The 23,008-nt window shown below is 40.4% G+C and overlaps 1 protein-coding gene across 13 annotated transcripts in view; it reads right to left on the bottom strand.

The window, feature by feature from the left end:
- tjp1a (tight junction protein 1a) overlaps nucleotides 1-23,008 on the bottom strand; it is a 103,680-nt gene that overhangs the window by 31,832 nt on the left and 48,840 nt on the right. The window contains exon 1 of one of the 13 annotated variants that reach the window (XM_084935253.1): nucleotides 17,883-18,353. The exons of 11 other annotated variants lie outside the window; for them this stretch is intronic. In XM_084935253.1, the coding sequence (XP_084791379.1) occupies nucleotides 17,883-17,906 (24 nt within the window). In that variant the 5' untranslated portion in view covers nucleotides 17,907-18,353. Of the gene's footprint in view, nucleotides 1-16,574; nucleotides 16,964-17,882; nucleotides 18,354-23,008 lie in introns of those variants that run through there. One more of the 13 variants, XM_084935261.1, reaches the window with a different exon arrangement.

Raw genomic sequence — 23,008 nt, 5'->3', positions numbered from 1 at the left:
TCCCACAGAAACACTTCTATAGTGTGTGGGGACCTGACCCATTTAACCAAAGCACCCCCAACGACATTCCTAAACACATCCATTCCTGTAAAGTTTTTTGTGACATATCCGTCCATCCGTTCATCCATTCATTCAGCCAACAGTCCAGGCAGACAGGCAGAGTGGGGCTACACTATAAAAAACAACAATGTGCTTGGGTCATGTGACCAGGCGGTCAGGCGGCCTTGTTCTTTAACTGTGGGTTGCACTGATAGGCAGGGAGAGAGAGGAGCAGCAGGAGGGTGTGACTGCTGGCTGCGTATAGATTCAATATATGGCATTGACAGTCATAATATTGTACATTAAACCGTAGGCATGTGATTGCTGAGAGAAGAGTTCCTGTTTGTTCCTCACACACACACACACACACACACACACACACACACACACACACACACACACACACACACACACACACACACACACACACACACACTGAGCTGAATGTGTTCAGAAAACAAAAAGAAATGGGATGAAACTCATTTTGCTCCATCAAAACTAAGTGCTTTGAACATTGAAGCATCCCACACGTCCAAACCTACAGCGCTCACACAATGATGTCAAGCCATGCTAGGGAGGGCGTACAGTTAGTACTGAGTGTATGAGCCATGAGGGGCAATAGGTTAATTACAAGACTCATAAGAAAAATGGGAAACTTACAGATAATGGCCTGGATTTAATTAACTTATTGAGTGGAGGCGGTATGAGAGAAAGCGTGCTTTTCGATTGAACTGCACATGTGTAAGATGTCAGCTGAACCTCCAATCACATCATAAGGCCTGAAAAAAAATTTAAAAATTAATTGACCGTACTACTTAATTTGGATTTAAGCGTAACAACACTGTCTTTACTGATGTTTCTAAGACTAAAAGGAGGTTCCCTAGGGACATATGCCACATAAGAAATACTGTGTTTATTATAAACGCAAAGTTTACATTAAAGATGGTCAAGAAGAGAGACTGTGTCATCCTCTTAGTCTACTTCTAACATTTACCCTATTGGAACTACAGCTAGGCCTCTCAGATGAGATTACTGCGGTAATTAAACACTGTAATATGAAGTCCCGATTAACAGCCTTGCTGATTGAGTCTGAGATATAAGTAGGATGGAAAGCAGGCAGCAGCGAAGCTTAAGGAAAACTGGGATAAGGGTAAATGAAAGCACTCCATGAGGAAAATAACTAGCATATTTAAAACAAGGGATCTATTAAGAGACATCAAAAGAATAACAAACACAGGCTCAAAAGTGCTAATTAAATGGTCTTTGGATACGGGAGGCAAGTGTGCTCTCATTTTGTGTAAAACAAATAAACACAGACGGGAATTTTCTGTGTGGAAAAGATTTTATCAAACCCAAGCTCAGTGTCAAAAGGTAATTCGGTGAGCTCATGTTTTATTACAGTAATGTTCTCGATCATGCAAAAAAGATCAGTGAACACGTGGGGCCAAAACAAATATGAACACAAGTGTGTCTCGTTTTCTGGAGCAAAACAATATTAAAAATACACACGGGAACAAACGATGAGGATTATCTCTGAAGTCGCAGAGCTGCGTGAAACAATGGCGCGCTTGATGTTGCACAAACTGACGGCAGCCTAGTGTATTTATACAGCCATATTAGTCAGGCTTGAGCCCTGGCCAGTGAGGCCTAGGGCTGAGAAACAAAGAGCAGCCATCAAACTACACACATGTGTACTTGTCCATACACACGGACAAACACACACCCACCAGCCATGATCTAACACTACAGGGCCTCTTTGTTCAAGCTACAGCCAGACTTACTTGGCCCTGCCTGGCTCACCACAACGCAGTCCAGTACAGATGATAACAGCTCACTCAGGCTCTTCAAAGACACAGACTAATCCAGTTCTTTGGGTCATACTGATGAACCGACTGGAATGAAATGAATGATGAAAAGGACAATAATAACCTGCTGCAGAGAGAAATGATAAATAGTGTCCAGAGCATGCGTGGAAGTTTTCATCATGTGCATTTCAGTTCCTGTAGTCTTCAAATGTGTGCACGTTTACAGATAATCTACACAAACTGTGTGCACAATGTCAGCGCATTAAAAATATGTGTACTACACACCCATCTATTCTGTGCAAACAAATTCAAGCATTCATCTGGAAACATCCACTAATGCAAAAACTTGGTCTCATACCCCCAGGTGGTGGCACTGACTACAAAATAGTAAGAAAAAAAACAACATATACAACACAGGCTTAATTATCTATCACCTTTACTCACTTAATCCAGTTATTAGCATGAAAGGATCCTGACAAAGCAGAAGGTGACCATGAGGTCATCTTATGAGTAATGCCATGGGCTAAGGGGAGGTTTTCAAGGAGAACAACACAAGCTCTTTATCAGTTTTTACCAATGAAACTGTTCTCCAGTAACCCATTACTCACCACCTCCCTTCATTTGAAGCACAGGAATGCTTTATAAAGAAGGCGTATCAAAGTCCAAGGTGCCGTTTTTGACAGCAACCCACGGGGTGAAAATGTGGGATGAGTAAAGAAGAAAAGATGAAAGATTTGGTCAGCACTGACCTTTCTGCCACAGAGTGAGAGACACTCATTATTCACATTAAGTTATTCAGCGGCACAAAGAGAAATGCTGAACTGCAGGCAAGCGAAAGCCAGTGTCGAGATGCCGACAAGTGTGAAGCAAATTCCTGCAAAGGTTTAGGTCACTGTGCCTGCTCCTCTCTGATAGCCTGAGGCAGGATGTAGGCAAGCACAGCCACAGCACCCACAGGAAAACACTCCATTTCCTGTTTGCAGGAAATAGCTCCAGCTTCCAGAGAAATCTCTGTGCAAACTATTAAAAACTATTCTGTGCATAGCGTTATCTCATAACATGAAACCTCACAGCTCACAGGGAGGGAACGTTAGAGGGGGAGTGGCCACCGCATGATGACCAGGAGGCTATTTATCTCACTGTGATCTTAATCAAATATACCAGGGTCACATTGCTGTTACTAGCTGACCCTGTTGCCAACCTGCTCAATTGTACTGCAGAAAGAAAAAGTTACTCATGTAAGCATATGTAGATTGAAGAGGAGAAGATGGGATGCACTGATGCGATCTTCTTAGCTGATACTGCTGTCGAAAGTTGGCTAACAGCATCATTTCTACGTTTCATTTTGTTCTCATTCAATTTTCTTTCCCGGCTAGCGAAGCCAATAAATATTCCTTTTTAAAAAAAAAAAAAACACCTAACGTCTCTTTTTAATATACAACACAACAGATAAAAATCAGCTGCTAGCAATTACCATCTGTCATCTTTATTTGATCATAGGCTGATACCAATGTTCAACCAATTCATCAATGCATCAGGTACAATAGAGAATGATATTAAGATGAATAGACTGGTGACTCTGACAGTATCACTACCCTTTACTAAAAAAAACTCAGTCCTTCACTGGGGCATTTATATCCATGGAAACCATATCTCCCCTCTTAATAGACCCAAAGGAAAGAGTGAGGCAGCAGTACACTCAAACAACACTTAATTAGAGACACACACGCTCTTTCCGGAGGGCAAGCACTCAACAGCAAACAAATGCGATGTGTAAGCCTTAGTGGTATGCTTTTACATCCTGTCTTTCAGATTAATGTCTACTGTGCAGCTCCACGAAGAACACATTTAACAACAACCGCAAGAAAATGACTCCCGTCACCTTCAGCGGTAAACAGATGAATTCAGCAGCAGCAAATTTAAAGGCAGGTCGTTACTATGATGGGAGGAGAGAGGGCGCGCGGACGAGCGCTTGTAGCCAATAGGCAGATGACAATGACAGCGATGACGATGATGCAGAGCCTCAGTCAGCAATGATGTACGGTTGTGCTGACATGTTCAAATATGCTTGAGATAATTAGTTTCAAATAGCAGCTCTACTCTGTCACACAGCTCCTTGGAGAGAGAGGGGAAAAACTCCCCATCAGGACTCTCCTTAAAGCAACACCCAAGATACACAGTCACAAAAAATAAAACCATTCACGCACACACACGCACACGCACACACCTCTGACTAAAATGATCTGACAGACTCAGTGCTAGAATAGTGAGGGTAGGAATAAAATACAAAACCTATAATCCAGGCTTTTGGATTAAAACGTTAATCTGAGCCACGCTTCTCTATGAAGTCTACCGCTGCCGTCTCATGAGAGCAGACAGAACAGGAAGGATGGATAGATGTATAACACCTCTTGTCAGCAAGAATGGCTCTTACAGTAAACTGCAGAACTGCTAAGACTCAAATGAAAGAAGCAGAACATACATGCAAACAACCGTGTCTTAACCCTGAGGATGTCGGCCAACTAGGAAACGACCAGTCAAAGCTTGAACTAAATCTGATTCTCAATTCGATTTTGAGAGAATATCTTGTCAGTTAATTGAGTTACAGCCTCTGTAAAGAAATTGCTCATCTAGATCATTTATACAGAAGCTCTTAGCGTTTAACCAGATTACACTGGTGACTGCATTGATCTTTTTTAAGCATAATGTCCATTTGCAGCTTATATTTGTATCTAGATCTCAATGCAATGAATGCAGTGATGTTGTTGCTTTATTAGAGGCTCTGTGTCAGGTGCAGGCTCCACAGAGCTGGTGTGCAGTGGGCTGTTCACTGCTATCCACTGACCCAAACACACAGCTAGGCTAGGCTAGGCTAGGCTAACATCTCATGTGCAGCTTATCCAGCAGCAAAGTCATCTCAGCCCAACCACACTAATTGTTCTCTGCCTAGGGAGACAGGAAGTGCTGAGGTCATAGAGGACAACAGTAACTTCTGCTGTGATTCTGACTTTCCATTTTAAGTTTAGTTTAGGCTGCGAGTTTCTTAGATATTTAAAAATTTCAAACAGCCTCATTGACAGCAGTTTATACTTTGGTGATTTTTATCCAAGGAGTGGGCAATGTTTTGCTTAAACGAGCAGTTTTAGTTTTCTTTTGTTCTCTTTTTCTGTGTGCAGATGGGTGTGGAATGTACCAATGAACATAAATCCAATGCATGAACATGCTTTAGAGGCTGTATTCAACTATTCTACTAAACATCAAACTATATGTGAGAAAGGGTTCAAATTTCTTTGACATCTTGAGAGGAAATCGCTTTACGAGTCAACCTCTTTTGTAGAATTTAACAGTGAGTTTATCAGCAGTCTTTGGTTTATCACATTAAAGTATATGCAGGTATCTAGGTATCTATATTTTCAGTGGAGATAGCGTGGTATCCTGAATGCCATAAGGACACATACAGGAGGTGAAACTTTTGTTTTGCCACTGTGAACTGTATCCAGAGAACACAAACATCCACTACTGTGCTTTATTTTTGTGTCGGTGGAAACAAACTGTCAGCCAAAGCACTGGAATGATAACCAGATCCAGCACTTGGAACTCTGAATTCAGCCAATAACCGAACACACAACAATCAGTTTTCCCACCCTACCCCTCCCTTCCCACACATGCACACATTACAGGAATGCACAGATAAGGAGACGAGGCTCTCACTCAGCTCATTTCTCATTCCAAATGGTTTCCCTCACATTACGCTCTGCAGCTTTCTGCCATAACCGCCCTCTCTGCTTCATTCTCACTCCTCTTTCCTTTTCCTTTTAACACTCAGTGAGCACAAAATGAAAACTCTGGCACAGATCAGCACAAGTGAAAATGCGAGTGTAATGTGAACAGGACTGAGGTGACTTAATATGAGGGAAACAAAATATATCAGATTCAGATTTCGGTGAAAAATGACAATAACCCACAGTGGCTTTCAATATAAGTGATTGTCTATTCACCTGAAGACATGTGCTGCCATGTACTGTGATACATGTTGGCTCAGAGGTGTGATAAATTCAGTACTTCAGGGGTACTAAAATCTAAATTACTCTTATTGATTGAATTAATAACCAATGACAAGAAACCGCAAGTTCAACAAGAAAATTGACCTATAATATATATTATAGGTCAATTTATATACAAATTTAAACAAGAATCTCAGTTACGTTTTGGGCATCAAAGTAAGCATGGGCAATATCTTGAATATACTTAATGTTTGGCAGCTTGCTCTGAGTGTCACATCTTTTTTTTTTCAAATGCGATACAAAAAAAGCGCACCCTCCCCCACCCAGAGAAACAACTTTTCTGTGCAAATGTGTGCAGACCTGGTTGCATAGACAGTATAACAGATGTACGTTTAAGTTATGGTTACATTAAGTTTCAGAAAATGATTTTTTTTCCAGGCTGATGACATGAACGTGATTTTAATTAGTCAATGAATGTGCAATTTCACAGTCAGAGCCACCCCTCGCTTGTCAAATCCAGGTTTAAAACACCAAGATGACAACCATGCAAAGGCTCAACTCAGCTCCAAAACAGGACTTTAAAAACCAGTGGGTGGGATCACAGTCCATCTTTATGTACCATGTATGGCTGCGCAGCCACATCCCCTCAGTTTATAATGTGCTACTAGCAACTTGATAAGTGGATTAAACAAAGGCTGTCATTCTGGTTTCGAAAAGAGAAAAACAAATACAGAGTGAATAGCAATTACACTGTTAGCCCAAATTTTCTCCTCCCCAAATTTGAGATTAGCAAATAACTGTAATGCTAAGTTGATGTACTAGCACGGAGGGCATCCTTCTCTAGTCTGTGTATCTTGGTAACACTGTTGTGCATCTCTCAGCTTGTTTGTGTCTTGCTAGCTTGCCAGAAACTTCCCCGGCTGTGTTGTGCGGTTTGTGCCTGACAAAGGAGTGAAATACAACCATTTGACAGGCACTCAGCCAAGGCTTAGTTACAACTCTCGGCTGTTGAGATGGGAGAGTCAAATGGAAAGCAGTGGATTGACACTGACAATTGATTTATATTAAAGTTAAGATTTTGATTAGCTCATCGGGTATGATGGGAAACAGACACACATGGTCAGGAAATAAAAAGCTGTTCAAAGAAGGGAGATTATAGTGGGAGCATCAGGATGTCAGGTGCAATGTTAGGGCAACGGCAAACCATTTATACATTTTCATTTTGTATTTAAAATTGCTCAAAAAAATAGATATGAACATTTAAATGTTTTCAACTATATTAACTATTATGCTTGTGGGACTTTATGCAAACACTGTGTGCAAAGGGTAAACTGAGCATTTATACAAGTAGTTAGCCAAGCTGTCACTGCTTGTGGTATGCCTTTTCCTGGCGTTTAAATCAACACTAAGATTATGTTAAAATAAGTATCAATATGAAACATATTCATGGAGAGCCTAACCATTTCATTTGACACACAGCAGGCTGTTTTATGGCAAAGCCAAGCAGCAGAGTTCAAAGAGTGTCCGTGTTACACACTAAACATTGGCAAAACACTGGCATTCTTCATTTATGTAAATTATGGTTTCTGCTTCACACTGCGGCTGGAAGTCACTGTACTACATAGACCATGGAGGCAAACACACGCGTATGCACACATTAAACACAGGTGTGACTCAGCAATGCCTCTTTCCGCTGTACTCATGTCACTCCAGGAGTGGCAAAATTAGTCCAAGCAGCAAAAACCACTGTACAGAGAGTTTGTGAGCTTACGAAGATAAGAGCAGAATTTAGTAATCCACAGAAGTATAAACACGATGCCTTTTGCATTGCACAACATTCCCAAACTACGCAACTCAGAAACCACAACTCATAGTGAGCAGAGTCGCATGGTGCCATAAAACGAGAGGCCCAACCCACTCAATGGCATTCCCAAGCTTTCTGAGGACTTTGCTACAATAGGCATGTTGTGGGCCAGAATCTATAGTGAATTAATGAGTTACCATTGAGCACAAATTTTCCCAGCACTTAACTGGCAACACAATTACCGTTCCACAAAGTGATGGTAGATCGGGAGGGGTCAGTGCATTCTTTACAAAGATGTACAACTACAGAAAGACAACAACACCCAAAACTACTCCAAGACAACAAGAAGAAATATTGAGCAAGGAAGATTATCTTTGGAATTCATCTAATTAGAATACGCAAATGAGTAATAAAGGCTTACCTCACTATTCAGTAATGTAGAACGTGCAGTAACCAAAAGGCGTAGGTCATTTAAGTATTATTAATATTATCTGAATCTATGAATCTTTGTATTGCTCGCTAAAAATGAGACATTCACATGTAAAAAAAAAAAAAAAGATTTTTTTTTCACTTTTCAATTGATATTTTACCTTAAGTAGAACATTTTTGTTATCTTACAATATATTTGATTATTTTATTTTATTGAATCATTTCACTGTTTTCCTGACCCCCGCAAAAAAGGGAAGAAATTACAACACACACAAATAAAAACAAAGGGAAACAAAATTGCATCATTTGGGTCTTTGGCAATAAAGCCATAAACACAGCTGGTCAATATAAAGTTGGCAGAACTCATTCCTTCCATGTTTCGACAAACAACACGAACGGCCAATGACAATGAGAACAAGGCCACACTGAACCAATCATGTGACTGGAATAGAGTATGAGCCACGTCAGGTTAGGCTGACACACAAAGCACAAAGTGTAGTGCAGCACATATGCTAACATTTGAACTACCGCAGCCATACACACCAGTATTTGGGGGTGTTAGCAAGATAAAAGGGAGAAATTTGGGCTATTTAAAGTCCGAAACAGAAGCAGAGTAGGACTGTGTCTAAGGCAGGTAACATCACAAGTCATGTGAAGCAGTGCCATACTTTAGGTTACACACAATGCAAAACCATACAGTCTCAAGACTCTTTCTTCCATACCATACCTTATGACAAAAACTTTACTGTAAAAGCACAGTCAAAAATATTAGATTTAACTCTGTGATTTACGTAACTGGCCCTCATTACCAACCTGGCCATAAACATTTCTGTCAGACAGCACTGAGACACTACTGCACTTCTTGCGTCTTTTTAAAAAATGTATTTTTGTTTTGCTTTGGAGTAAAGGGTGACCACAATTGAGTAAATGTACAAGTTTGTTTACCCTCCCCCTCATGTTCACACGTGAAACATTTCTTAAATTCAACTCAATTCAATTTTTTCATATAGCAGCAAATCACAATAACAGCTGCCTCAAGGTGCTACTGAGTTCATGTTCATAATGGTTTTTTGTCTATTGATTTGTAGAGTTTTTCAAACTGTTTGATATTATTGGCAATCTATTAAAAAAAGGAAAGCTACAGTATACAGGTGTTTTTTATGTTTATTTTTGTATGAATATCTACTGTATTTATTTAGAACTGACCAAAGAATTTAGTTTTCCATTTTGTTTGTGCTCTTCTCTAACACTTTAGAGCGTATTACTTGTACGAATTAAGATTTTACTCTATTTTATATTCCTATGTTACTCATTTAAAATGTATTTAAAGTTTTATACTGTTCGACAGTGTATTTATCTTCATCTGACTAAAAATAAAGAATACTTAAACCAAAATTAACCTCCTCTCTGCACATATCAGCAGTAAAAATGAACCTTGAAGCTTGGGATATATATTGATAAACTGCGGTGAAAAAAATGACAGTCATAAGATTTCCCCCCCCCCCCCAAAAATGTCATAATCAGTGCGTCCTTATCCCTTGTGTTACAGCGATTCATGCAGATAACCATCGATGATCTGGTGTGTAAGCACTGCAAATGTCTTGTCATAGCAGTACAACTGCTATGCATGAGCACATGAAGCTAAAGCATCTCAGATGGCAAATACAACAAGTAGGCACAGGTGCCTGTTTAATTTCAGTCCTACCCAAGCATGATACGTGGTTATCAGCACGCAGAATGTGTGGGAGCTTAGCTGTACATATTACTCCAGTGATGAAAAGAATCCATTTCATTTGAGTTTTTAAGTCAAGAGCCTTAAAAGCTTTTCTTTCTTTCTTTTCTTTTTTTTTTTTAAATTTGACCAAGAATCTTACATAATTAATGTTATAATACAGCAGGAATGTGAAAATTACAAGATGATCAATGAATAAAATGCTGGATTATGTTTTTGGAGAACCTTTAGAATAATGAATATTTTAGTTCTTGATTGACTTTCTGAGGAAACCAATTATGCTTCTCACACTTGGATGGATTACCAAGGTGGAGAAACACCTGGTGACTCACCAAGCATTTGTTATTTTTATCTTTGTTTATACGTTTCCATATGCAATCAGTTTACTAGCAAACAAATCCCTTGCTCTTATTTTTAATTTCAAACACTGCAAACCAGCTACCTCTAACGCATCTCTTTCTTTGATTTTTTTACTTTTGCAATCACCTGCTTCGCTGCTTCAGAGAGGATCTCATTCTGCAATCAGACTCACTAACTCAGCTGGCAATGGTGGAACTGATTCTGCACTGGAGATCTATTGCGAGCTGTGGTTACAGAGCAGAACGAGAACTTGACTAGCCAGCTGCAAGTTGGTGGAGTCTGTCAGCAGCATAGGAGGCACACTAGAGAGGCAGCAGAATGTATTGGCTCCTTTTTACTTTGTTTAAACTCAAAAAGGGAACTAGGGAATTCAAATATTTGAAGAGTCAAAACTTTTTTTAATCATTCATTCAGGACAGCATGCGTGTGGACGTGCACATGTACAAGAACCTAACCAAGGGAAACACTATAGTCCCACTATTACAACTACAACCTAGAGACATTAGAGAGTGAGTTAGAGATTGCAGGTTCACCAAGTTGTTTCCTTTATGAAAATGACATGCTACAAAGGCTACAGAACAATGACATCGTTTAGGTTCCGTGTATGTCCCATGTTTACTCTGTAATTCTGCCTGCCACCAGGTTTGAAGTGTCCCAGAAAAATGGAGGCTGTGCTACCCAAACACTGTTGACTGCCAATTTAACAGAAAAAGCAGAGGATGCACAATGTTTTAACCTTACCACCTTAAGCAAACGATCTTTTAAAGCAACAAATATCAGGTTTAAAAATTTACTAGTATGACAGCAGTTCCCCAAACACTGAACAATACAGTTTACAGGCCCCATCTATTTTACGCTAAAGCTGAGGAACAGATATAGAGACAGAGAGGAAGATAAAGGATTCCAAACTAACAGCAAGAGAAGATAAGGATGGACAAAGGGTTGTTTATAGAGAGTGCTTAAGCTGTTGATGATGCTTAATGATGATGAATGATGGGCTCTTGCCTACAACATGGTGCTGGGATCAAATTGCTTGATTATCACGTAACAAATACACTGATGGGAGAGTTGAGGGAGAACAGCAGTGACAGCTGAGGATGATTCGGTGAATATATAATACCAATTCTGAGCTAATATGTCACTAGCAGGCAGAATATGTGTTGACAGTTTGTTAAATTTTAAAAAAGCAAATTCATGAGGATCAATTCTGACATCTGATTATTCCAAAATTTGAGCTTAAGCTGCAGAAAGTGTCTTCCATAGGTGGGCGACTGGCTGCCAAAATGAAAAGACAGTGCAGTGCTCCCAACACTGTGGAAGATAAGCAAATGAACACACAGCAGGCAGAGACAGAAAGTAAAAGAGCGAGAGAGAGATTGTGTGTATGTGTGTAGGCATGTAGGGCAACAAGCCTTGGGATGAATCTGTTCCAGTCTCTTTCTCTCTCCCCTAACCAGCTGAGCCACGGCTGCCACATGCACTCTCTCTTGTACCTCCCCTCTTCCTCTCTCTCATCGTCTCTCTCTTGCTCTCACTCTGTCTCTCTCTCAAACACACACACACACACACACACACAGTGTTAAATCCCTTATGCCTGTAGCGGGAATGATAAATCCCTGCGGAGTCCTGCACCGCACTGCCCTGCCAGAAAGGACGTAGGGCCGGCTTGGAGTGGTCCTTGCTTGGCTGGATGGGCTTTATAGTAAGGAACAAGAAACTATCAAAGAGTAACAACAGAGAAATTTGAATCTCAATCACTGGTATTAGCAGGTATGAGACAGGTGGTGAATTATTTTATTCCCACAGCCCTAGATGACATTACAACTGCGAATGAACAAGTCTATCTTCCAGAGGGAGCTACATGACATTTAAACTTAACATTAAAGCTCGTCATAACTAAAGCAAGGTTTAAACTTCCTGGGCAGACCCCTGCTATGATCTTTTTTGCATGAAACAACGAGCTTGTACAACCTCGCACACACACACAACATGTTCAGTTTTCAGCCCAGTCAGTTTCAAGAGTGAGCCACAACAAAACAAACGCATCATCAAACCCTTACAGCTACTAAAATCAAATGCAATTCATCAAGTAGTTCATTGCCAACTTAATGCATCCTGTTTTAAACTGACTATGGTGGCAGGAGAAAGCAAGAGTTCACACCACACCAATGCTGTTGCACAAAATCAGAGATGTGGAACAATCACATCCAAGGATGTGGTGCGCTCATTTAGTAAACTGCAAGGATTCACACTGATGTCTCAGTGAAGCAATCACATCCATGGAAAAGAGACAGAAATGCTTATATTCATACTGCATGAGAAAGAACTAAGAATTAACAAGGAGTGTTAGTGGTATTTAACATTTAAGGTTTTTTGTAATTCCAGTCAACATGGGATTACTGATCATTAATCTGTTGTTCACCAGTTTCAGAACATCCATCTCAAGACAGAGCACAGCATCAACTGTAATGCAATGCATTAAACAAAATGTGTGGACTGTTTTGCAAAACTACTACTAGTGCTATGCCACAAAAGCCTCTGGCCCACACTGGGAAATTCAATTTATTCCCTCTATTTTAATGTTGCATTTGAATTCAATCAAAGCAGATATTAATGGGCTAGACTAAAGTTATAATGCCACGATTATAGAAGACAGAAGCAGTCTTTTAAGATCTGCCATGTGACTCAGATTATAGCCGGTGCATCTCTCCCTCCCGCTCCTTCCTTTTCTCCATTTCACCCCTCCGATAACCCCTCCTCCCTCAGAAGGCATTTTCTGTTTTCCTTCTCTCTGTCTCTCTCTGCTATCCACCTGCCTCCTGCTGTGTGTATCTGCCCTGGATTTCCCTCCAGAGATGAAAGGATAAGCAGGTCAGATATCCTTGATAACTGCCACACTTTCGAGTCCCCTGATGTTGAAACATCACAAGCAGCTGCTTTCTTTCAGTGCGTTTACTTAAAGTACGGCACGAGGTGATGCCTACAGCATAACAGTTCACTATCTGGCTCTTCTGCAACATAACCTCTCTTAAAGTAAGTTTACGTGTGTTTTAAAAGTTACATTGTGTCTTTTTTCATGGATCAATGCCTAAACATTTGTCCCAGACAAAATAGCATGTTTAGATTGGTCCCAGCCGGGGACAAATTAGCCGAAAAACAAACAAAACACAAAATAACTGAAGTCCAGCTGCACCAACAACCTCCCGGCTGCTGCCTTCAACTGGCATCCCTCTCATCCTATACAAAGACAGCTTAGACCTGCTCTTAAAAGGGCTGAGACAGGACTTTGAATCAAGAGCTAATCAAAGACCCATCTGCAGGTGTGTTTGGGATTTTGGTCTCCTTTGAGGTTCTCAAAAGATCGCAGAGCTGCTGCGTACTCAGACAGCAGAAAGGCAGGACCCACCCTCCACTCATCACTCTTTGCCATGTGCAGATCTCAAAATGACCTTCAGTGAGACCAAGAGTGGGCGTCCACAACGCCCAGCATTTGTGCAAAACAGGCTGTATGCAATGACAAACATGTGTAAACGCATCTGCATGTACAAATATCTATTCTATCATGTGACCACATCTGTTTTGAACAATGCCCAGTCTTCATGGATATTCCTAAAAATATTTTGGGAGTTTTTATTTGTTCACACTTGTTAGAGGACAACAAAAGCTGTGTGAAATCTTCATAGAAGTGTATCTGCAAAAACCTGGACAAATAATTAATAAACTCGCGGTGCAACTCTGTGTCAAAGACACAAGGCGACACAAGGGCTGATATATTAATCACTTGCCATATAAGCCCCAGTTCTTCAAAAAGATGGAGAGCTTAAGACACATGACAAAAACATCATCAGGACTCTTTTTCTCTCTTTAGCACTTGCTTGTCTAATTGCATTTCCCTCCTTCAGTGATGTAAATGGAGATGTGTAATCATCAAAGCAAAACAGAGGCTGTTCTTGGCCCGCTGTGCAACTCTAATTAATACAACCTCCTCCATCCAAACGTAATTTCCATTTATTTCAGTCCGTCTACTCAAAACACAGCCGTCTAAAAAGCCAGAGGGATGGCTGTTTCTCTAAACTGCATCTCTTTTCTTGTACATTCAAAGAAGTAAGCAGGGATGACTGAAGGCCAAACACACAGAATGAGGCCAACATTTAGTGTAGTGAAGGAAAGTTAAGGCCAACTCCTCGCTGGATTAACGTGTATTCATTTTCAAGTAGTTAGATATCAGCTAAATGACTGATTATATTACATAGTGATTTAATGAAAATCCATAAATGCTAGGTATGACAAGTCTAGTCTTACAATCATTACTTAAACACTTTTCACTAAATTCTGGAAACAAACGCAGCCAGATATAGTTTCTTTTCTCTTCCCAGTGCCACAACATGACCTTTGGCACCCAATGGAAAGAAGTTTCCCTTTCAGTCTTATGACAGAGACATATTCTCCCCAAACTGTTATTTTATTCTGCAGATCTACCAAAACAAACTGAAAATCAGCTTGAACTAAGATTCGGCTAGATAAAAGGCTTTACTCCTATTCACTCTAATATCCTTATAACAACTGAGTGGAAGTTAAATGCTTATAATAAATCACACTAACCCAATGGCACACTAGCAGTGGACAGTATTGTGCAATAACATGAGTGACCTCTGAGACATGAGGCCAACACACCCACATATGTAACTCTATTCCAGAAACAATGCACCGCAACATTTTATTACAGTTGATCATCAACTGTGGAATTCTGTGGACTGTGACAAATACCGGTGTGGCATAGGAATCCAGCACTACTCATTAGTGGGAGTTAACATGTGGCTATTGATGCTGGACTGCAAATAACGTTAAGAGCACAGCTAACAGCAGGAATACAGGAACGCTAGCACAGTCAAACAGAAGGTATAAGTTTTATTATTGACAGTGGAAGATGGAATTTTAAAAAAAAAAATGTTTGGGGTTTTTTTTGGCTCCGTTTCTTGAATTTGAAAAGAAGACCCTTGGTTTTGAGAAGTAAGTGTGAACAGTTATCCAAAGCTGAAACATAACCTTCCCATTAGGGATTGTTTCTGGCATGAGTTTTGAATACAAAAATATTAATTAAGTTACAAAATTGTATCCTGTTTTTTTTTTTAGCTGTTTTTTTGTCCAAAATATATTTTTTTGTGTTGTTTTTTTTTTTTTTTTTTACCTCTGCATGATAGGATGTAATGGGTGATAAGGCACCTAAGATGGTTTTTGTTGAACAACAACCTTTTAAAAAGAATGTACTTTCAAGTACCAGGCATGAAACTGATAAAATGTGTTAGCTGTTGCGATTAGACAATACTGAACAAACAGGAAAAACATGCAAAGCCAAAGATGACTACAGCCACAAAGAACTCTTTAAATAATAAAGAGTAATGAGCCCCCTGAAAACTACGTCAGGTTAAACAAGCATGTCGCAACTGTACCAAAACTACGTGAGGGTGATCTTCCAAGAAAAGTCAAGCAGTTTCCAGTAAAAATCTAACAGTATTTTTGTTTTACATACCCATCCCTGCTTCCCATAACTAGAAAGTGTTAAATTACACCAATTCATCAAACTGAGCCATGAACTGGAGAATTGTTCAACAGCATCAACTGGAAACTGTCCCAACAACTACATGGATAATGAAACAGGAGGCTAACTGACTAGTCTGAAAATAAGAAAACACAAAAAAAGTGTGGCTAACGTTTGCAGTGCTAGCAAGTCTACACACTCGCTTTCTTTAAAATGGTCATCTGTGTTTATCTTGCATTTCATTCTGCCACAGCCCATTTTTATCTTCTAGATGACAATACAATACAAAACATCTATCCTACTTTCCAACTTGCTGATCTAAAATGTTAAGGCACTGGCATGCAGAGAGAGGGTGGCTATGTAAAACTGTAGCTCTAACAAGGAAAATATGAATAATACTGGCGTGGCATGACAGTTTGGCCACACCAGCTTTTATCCACTGGTGCCAACTATCAAAGGTAACAAGCTTGACCATCTAGTGAAAAAATCAACCAACCTGCCCTTACTACGTGTAATGGTCAGACAACTGTGGTTCTTCAGCTCCCGCCTTCATCAGTGTTACTAAACCTATAGTCATTCCATAATAGTAGCGGATGTGGGCTATTGTTGCTTAACTACTAATGCTAACACTTTTACCAGACAGCACAGAAAAGCTTTTATTCACAAATATATAAAGAAAATGTTAGCTAGTTTAATTAAGTTAGCAATCATGTTACAGCTAAACAAAACATATTTTCTTCCCTTTTTGGTCTATCTGAGTTTAATCAGTGAAACTGGCTGCTTGTGATCTAGCAGGGTGCTAAAAGTAACCAGCTGAAACTGCCATTGTGATGGTAGTTTCACTTTAAACAGACAGTCCTACCTGCTGTAGTAAAAGTCAGCGTTTCAGCACAGATTCCCCAAGAGACAGAGAACAACTGAAGACTGAAGAGCTAATTTTACACCAATCACCATATTAACCACAGCGGGCTCATTACCAGCCTCAAGTATCACTCAGTAGTGAGTTGTATGAGAAGGTGTGACTACAGCCATAAGAAACAGTACAGCATGTCGTCATCAGCTCGCATGAGGGAGGAGGTTTCGTCTGACTGGAACAACCGCCCAAACCTGAATCTCACTACTTGTGATAGACAAACACAGCACATTCCTAACTCGTCAAAGTGAGGAAAAAACTAATAAACAGTAAAACCCTAAAAGACAAAAGACTACATAATCGTCGGGAGGTGTTTTAGAGCCAACATGAGGTCTAATCTACTTAAATTCTCTTTCCAGAATTTTTTTTTTTTTTTTTTTATTTAGACATGAGTAAAATACAAGTGGTTTATAAAACAGCACAATCACATGTGTGTAACTGTTTTGCTAATAAACGCCTGGTATACATCATACCATCAGTACACAGCTTACATTTTATATAAACTAGGAAATTATCAAGGCTTAGCAGATATTTAGACAGATGAATGGATAATTACACACAGCAGGGACCTGAGAGGCATGCTATGGGACGTCCCAGTACAATCAACTTAATTTAGAGTTAGACCACCTACAATAAGATTGCTTCTTACTTATGGAAAGTGGTGTTTTCATCATCTTCGCAGCAATACTGACAGTTTTTCCTAAAAGTGTAGTGTTAAATCCCCCCCAAACTCAATGTACTTTGTGGTCTGATCCATTCTTGGGTCTCTGAAATGTAAAGAAAGGAAGATCCCGTAGCAGAATTCCTGCCTCAGAGGCTCACTTACTGTTCATATCCATGGGGATTTCCTGCCACCCTTTTAATAAAATGAGGACTAAAAATCAACAGGTAGCTCAGCTGAGACATGGTATAAAAACCACCAGGCGATTTAACACTGACAATCAATAAAAGACAGATTATTTTAATCTAGCTCACTAGAAACTGCATAGTTGCTTGCAGGCTGTGTTACAAGGTGTGGATTTCAAAACACCCTCTGAGCCACACACACACACACAGATGAAAACACCACCACCACTAAGCATCCTTCACTACCACAAGCCTACTGATATTCTACAAACTTATAAACAGCTGATTGGCTGGAAAATTCACCTTTGTTTGTATTTTGGCCCGTGCTAGCCTTCCAGTATATCATACGCGTTACATAAGCCAGCAGCATAATGTCCACACAAGATTTTTTTTCCCCTGTCAGGTACCCACCTTATTTGAAGCTCTGGAGGTCATTTCCCCCACTATTCCGGTTGAAAAGTGGCAGCTTAAAAGTTGTCCCTGTCTCTGTTTTGATAATCACTTGGCTGAGTGCGCTATTTTCCCTCCAGTCCAGTTCACTTTTCGCCCAGCTGCCGCCACGCCGGGCTACGTTGTTATTTTATTTGATCCAGGACGACGGGAAACGCCATGAATAGCCGTGTGGAAAGTCTAAAGTTCATTATCTTATCTTCGCCACCAGAATCGTTAGTCCACTCGGGTACAAAGTCATGGAAGAAGTGTGGGTTGTGGGGATGGAGAAAAAAAGGAAAGTACGACCCAAACAAGACCTCCTTACTTTGGTATTTCCGTCGCTAACCTCTGGATGAAAAGTTGGAAAGAGTAGGCATCACCAGGACGGTGTGCAGCAATGGCAGGCTGAGTAAACCTTTCCCTGCTCTCCGCTCACTGAGCAACGGCCGTGTCGTCTCTGTACGGAGCGGACCATTGCGCCTAAGTAGGGGTGTGAGTTCAGGGGGGAAACAGAGGCATCGCGCATTTACTTTATTTATGACCATCCTATCATCATTTTCCTGTTAAACTTTACTCATCCATATATTATTACCTCATCGTGTTTTTGTTTTTATTCTTGTTCTGAATCTACTTTTACCGCTACCGATAAAGTGCACACCCCCACTATCGCTTGGAATTAACAGTCCGGGATACAATGAGGAGAAGCGACGCCGCTGTCCCTGCTGATGCTGAATGCTCACTTTCCCTGTGTGACGAAGGGAATGGTTTATTACACAAGGACTACTGCAGCCTTTCAAATCTTAATTTTGTAGGAGAGGGAAATCGCAGCTTGCACTCTGTTTATAAATACACCTTTTGGGCCTTTTTGTTTAGAGAAGTGAAATTCACCGCATATCGGCGTGGAAAAAAAAATAGGCCACGGGATGCCTGCCCTTAGAGCAAAACAACGTGAGCAGAATATCTAAAGTTAGTTGCATAAGGAATGATCGAGACTCTATCCCCTGTCCTTTGTGTTTGTGTGAGTCGTATTGGGGCAGTTAGCTTGGCAGATTACAAAATGAGTCGATAAACTAAATAGGGAGACCGTATTTAAAAGCACGTATAGGTACAGCCGGTGTTTGCGGTTGATAAGTCACCTCACAGGAAACCCCAAAAGCCAATGCAGTGAAATTTCTATGACTTCCTAAACCAGAATCCGCCCTCAGGATGCAACAATCTCAGTTTGCACTGTTTCACAGTTTACTTCTCTTTCCAGCAAACAATGGCCTTTGAAATATTAAAATAGGCTAGAGGAGAAGAGATGACGAAGCAGTGGTTTTCAGTGTCCAGCCATACGGTAAACGTGAAGAGGAGCATATGAACACAAAGACACACCCTGTCTTTTTCCAAACAAACCGAGCAATCTCATCCCCCAATCTAGCTCCTCTAATGATCTCTTCCTCTGTGCCTCAAACGTGGAGGAGGGTTTGGAGACAGTGTAGGTGGTCTAAGGAGTTAATTCCACCAGATCTAATCCAACAAGTAAAAAATAAATACCACCAAGCAGAAGTGTCAGGTTATATATTGAAGGCTGCAAGTAAATGGTCACCACTGGAAAAGGCTAGGTCAAGTTGAGAAGATCAACACAGACAAAGAACTCTAAAACCTGCAGCCATAATTAACACAGGGACACACATGACCACTTTTAAAGTATATTAAAGGAAAAGATTCCTGGTAACGTTTTTACAACAGTCTTGCAAAAGTGCATGCACAAAACAGGCAAAAAAAAAAACCCATTTAAACCAGGGCATACGTACTAGTATGGATGCAAGTCGCTCGCTCCTCCTGAAGCTCCTTAAACGCCTGTCAGGATCCATCAGGGCAGACAGCAGGATGTTTAACATGGTCACTCAGGTGTCAAATAACAATAATTTAAAATCAAAATAGGCAATTTAAAAAAAAAATACAACTAACCGCCTTTAAAAATGGCACTAAAATGACAAAAAAACAGAAGTAAGTCCTCTGCTGCTCGCATCTCACTCTCATCAGCAGCTGTGATGGTACCTCAGATGTTCTTACAGAGAGGATCGGGACATTAGTGACACGTGTGATGAAAGCTATCTTTGTCCTCTATGCTCGCATCCCTGATCCCATCTCTATTTTTTCTCACTCTCACAAATACACACACACACACACACAAGCACGGAGATGTAGCTCTTTTTGGACAACAGGCAGCTTCAAAGCTCAGGTGCGCTCATGGAAGAGCAGGCACATGGAAAACAAAAGTGAACATGCAGACCTGCATTCGGCTGGAGCACATCACAAGGTTCACTCAACCCTGCCGCTCCTGCAGCGAAAAGCCTAATGTAGAGTGAAACCGCTTAATGTGCACTGCACACCCCAAAAATGTAAAACCGGATGTAGATGCGCCTACAAACATCAAGGCACTGAATTACACCATGATGAATAAAGAAGAATGCAATGTTTGATCTATACCAGTTGTTTAACACGGGAAAAAGCTCCTAAGCAGATGTTGACTCCCTGTTTTCATCTGTCCTGAGTTAGGAGTCTCTGAGAGGCCATCTGATCCCTCCTGCTCTCTGTTGACTCAAGGCTGCTCTGCAGATCCAGCACGAGTTTCTTTGTTTCTTTATGCTAATAGAAACCTTCTGGACAGACAAGAGCAACCGAAGTTCTCTATGTCACACAAGTGAAGTATAGCTAATCCTCAGCTTTGACAATAATAAAACTGTTAACATGCAGGTATCATATTTTTTTTAATTATTATACACAACTGTGTGTGTTGCTTTTTCAGTGAGATTAGTTTACAATCCAATCAGTTGCAGTTTTATACTTTAAATATACTTTTCAACTGGATTTTATGAAAGAAGAAGAAAAAAAGTACAAGGGGAAGGGGTGTGGTATGAATCGTTAATGATCAGCATATAATGTCACATTTCTGGTAAGAGGTCAATTGTTTTTAACCAGATTAGTATCATATGACAGGATTAGTAGGCATCTCACCAACGCACCCCTGACCTTCTAGATCAATATTGCTCAGGGTTTGTGAGGACTTAAGCTTTGTGTGGAGTTCAGGATTGTGGGATTTGATTTCAGTGTTTAGTGAAACAAGAACTTATTCAAAGAATTCTCTTCTTAACCAAATACTTTGGCTTAGGTTCATTTCTGTCATTCATATAGAAAAAAGTTCAAAGTGTCTGTTCATTACACATTTAGATTGCGTGTCATATGTCGTAGGAAATTTTAGGTGAAAATAACATAAAAGTATTTGTTGTTCTCTCAGTTTCCCTCCTACCTTTCCCTCCTCGTGTGTGTGTGTGTGTGTGTGTGTGTGTATGTGTGTGTGTGTGTGTGTGTGTGTGTGTGTGTGTGTGTGAGAGAGAGAGAGACAGAGAGAGGAAGAGAGAGGCGTTATTCTTGCACTAACTGCTCTCATCATTCAAGGTTTCAGCCAGTAGCAACAAAATGAAGTGCTGCAATGTAGCCTTTGTGTAGTCAAGTAGGACAAGAAGACAAAGTACACATGCCATTGAGTGCAAGAAGTGCAACACACACACACTCACATAGACACCGTGAATCTAGAAGTACAGAGTTAAACTAAAGGAAATTAGGAAATTTAAGAATAGGAATTTTAAATAAATTCTTATCCTTCAATTGTAGTCAAAACCTAATGATGCTGTGTGTCCACCAGACCCATGGGCACACGCTCACACATGTGGGCTCAGGAATTCAAGAAACATGGATTTAACATGTCATAAAAAATAGTTTGATCTCCAAGGTCAAATTTATTGATCCATAAAACCATGAAAATCAAAAATAGACATTCCACTATGCAGATAATTCAAAATACGGGGTAAAAAAAAACAATAGTATAACAAACTGCCCAAAGCCTTTCATTATCTGAGCTGATATCTCACCACATGTCAGAAAAGGGTTCTCGCAGAGGACACACAGTGCCGAGGAGTTCACGCTCATAGCCTCTAAACCTGTTGACGCGACCAGTCATGCGGCCCTTCTTTCATGAGTCATCAATCAAGCCCGATTACATACAGCACACATTATTTTGGAGGAGCTTTGCACAGATAAACCGAACCGAGAATGGCATTATTTTTAAAAGCAGCTGGCTTGTCGTCCCTGCCATTGTCAGTTATATATATATTTTTTTATCCAAATCATTCACAAGTTAACGTGCGCGAGAACAGTCTGAAGTGCTGTTATTTCGAGCGACACTTAGTTCCACTTCTTCTTGTGATGAAGGGAAGAAAAAAAAGAAGCTTTTGGAGTACTAAATTTACCACGGTGGGTCAGTGGCTGATAGTAGTGAAGCTGGCTCCTTTTAATCTTCTGAAAACATTTACTCCAAGAGGCAGCCTGTGATCAACCAACCAAGAAAGTTTTCCTCTTTCTCTCTTCTCATCAGACAGGAGCTGCTGTGCCTTTTATAGCTGGAGAGCAGAAGCGGTGCTGCAGTGAACCTGGCTGAACTTCACTCTGCTTCTCAGTAAATACCTGCAGTACAGCAGCTCAGCAAGGGACGGCCAAAGTTAAGCCTCATTGCAGGTCTATCAAATAACCATTCAGCAGGGTGATAAGATTTTCTTCCCCTCAAAAACCTAAATACAGACTATCAGATCACTATTTCTGTGTAGTGTGTGGGCCACACCCGTTAACACTCGCGTGCTTTACAAATCTGTTACTGAAACTAAGCCATTACGTCTTGCTTTACATCCACGTGACAGCCCCACTGTTTGCTGCAGAATGAGACAATAAATTGAAAACATGTCAAATCTCATGCTGCAATTCTCTCAGCTCAATCTAGTGTGTGTGTTTGTGTCTCGGTGTGTGTGTGTCTGTGTGTGATTTCCCGGTAAATACCTCATGAACAACAATTCAAGCTTTTCCTTTCATTGTTGTTCTGGCATACAATGCAAATGCAACTTCAAGCAGCACTTTGTTGCTACCCAGTCCAATTTGTTTGTTAAGATAAATGGATTACAGTGCGCCTGTGCCAAGCCAGTGTGGCCTCCAAATCATTACGCAGATACAAAGTGCCGAGTGTTTTTCCAAAATTTCATACCACAATCTGTGCAGGCTGATAATAAAAT

Source organism: Perissodus microlepis, chromosome 1 (genome assembly GCF_051167445.1).
Source record: "Perissodus microlepis isolate ML-2025 ecotype Zambia chromosome 1, ASM5116744v1, whole genome shotgun sequence".
Taxonomy (NCBI): domain Eukaryota; kingdom Metazoa; phylum Chordata; class Actinopteri; order Cichliformes; family Cichlidae; genus Perissodus; species Perissodus microlepis.
Note: the sequence above shows the minus strand (reverse complement) of the source record. Positions and strands in the feature narration are given on the sequence as shown.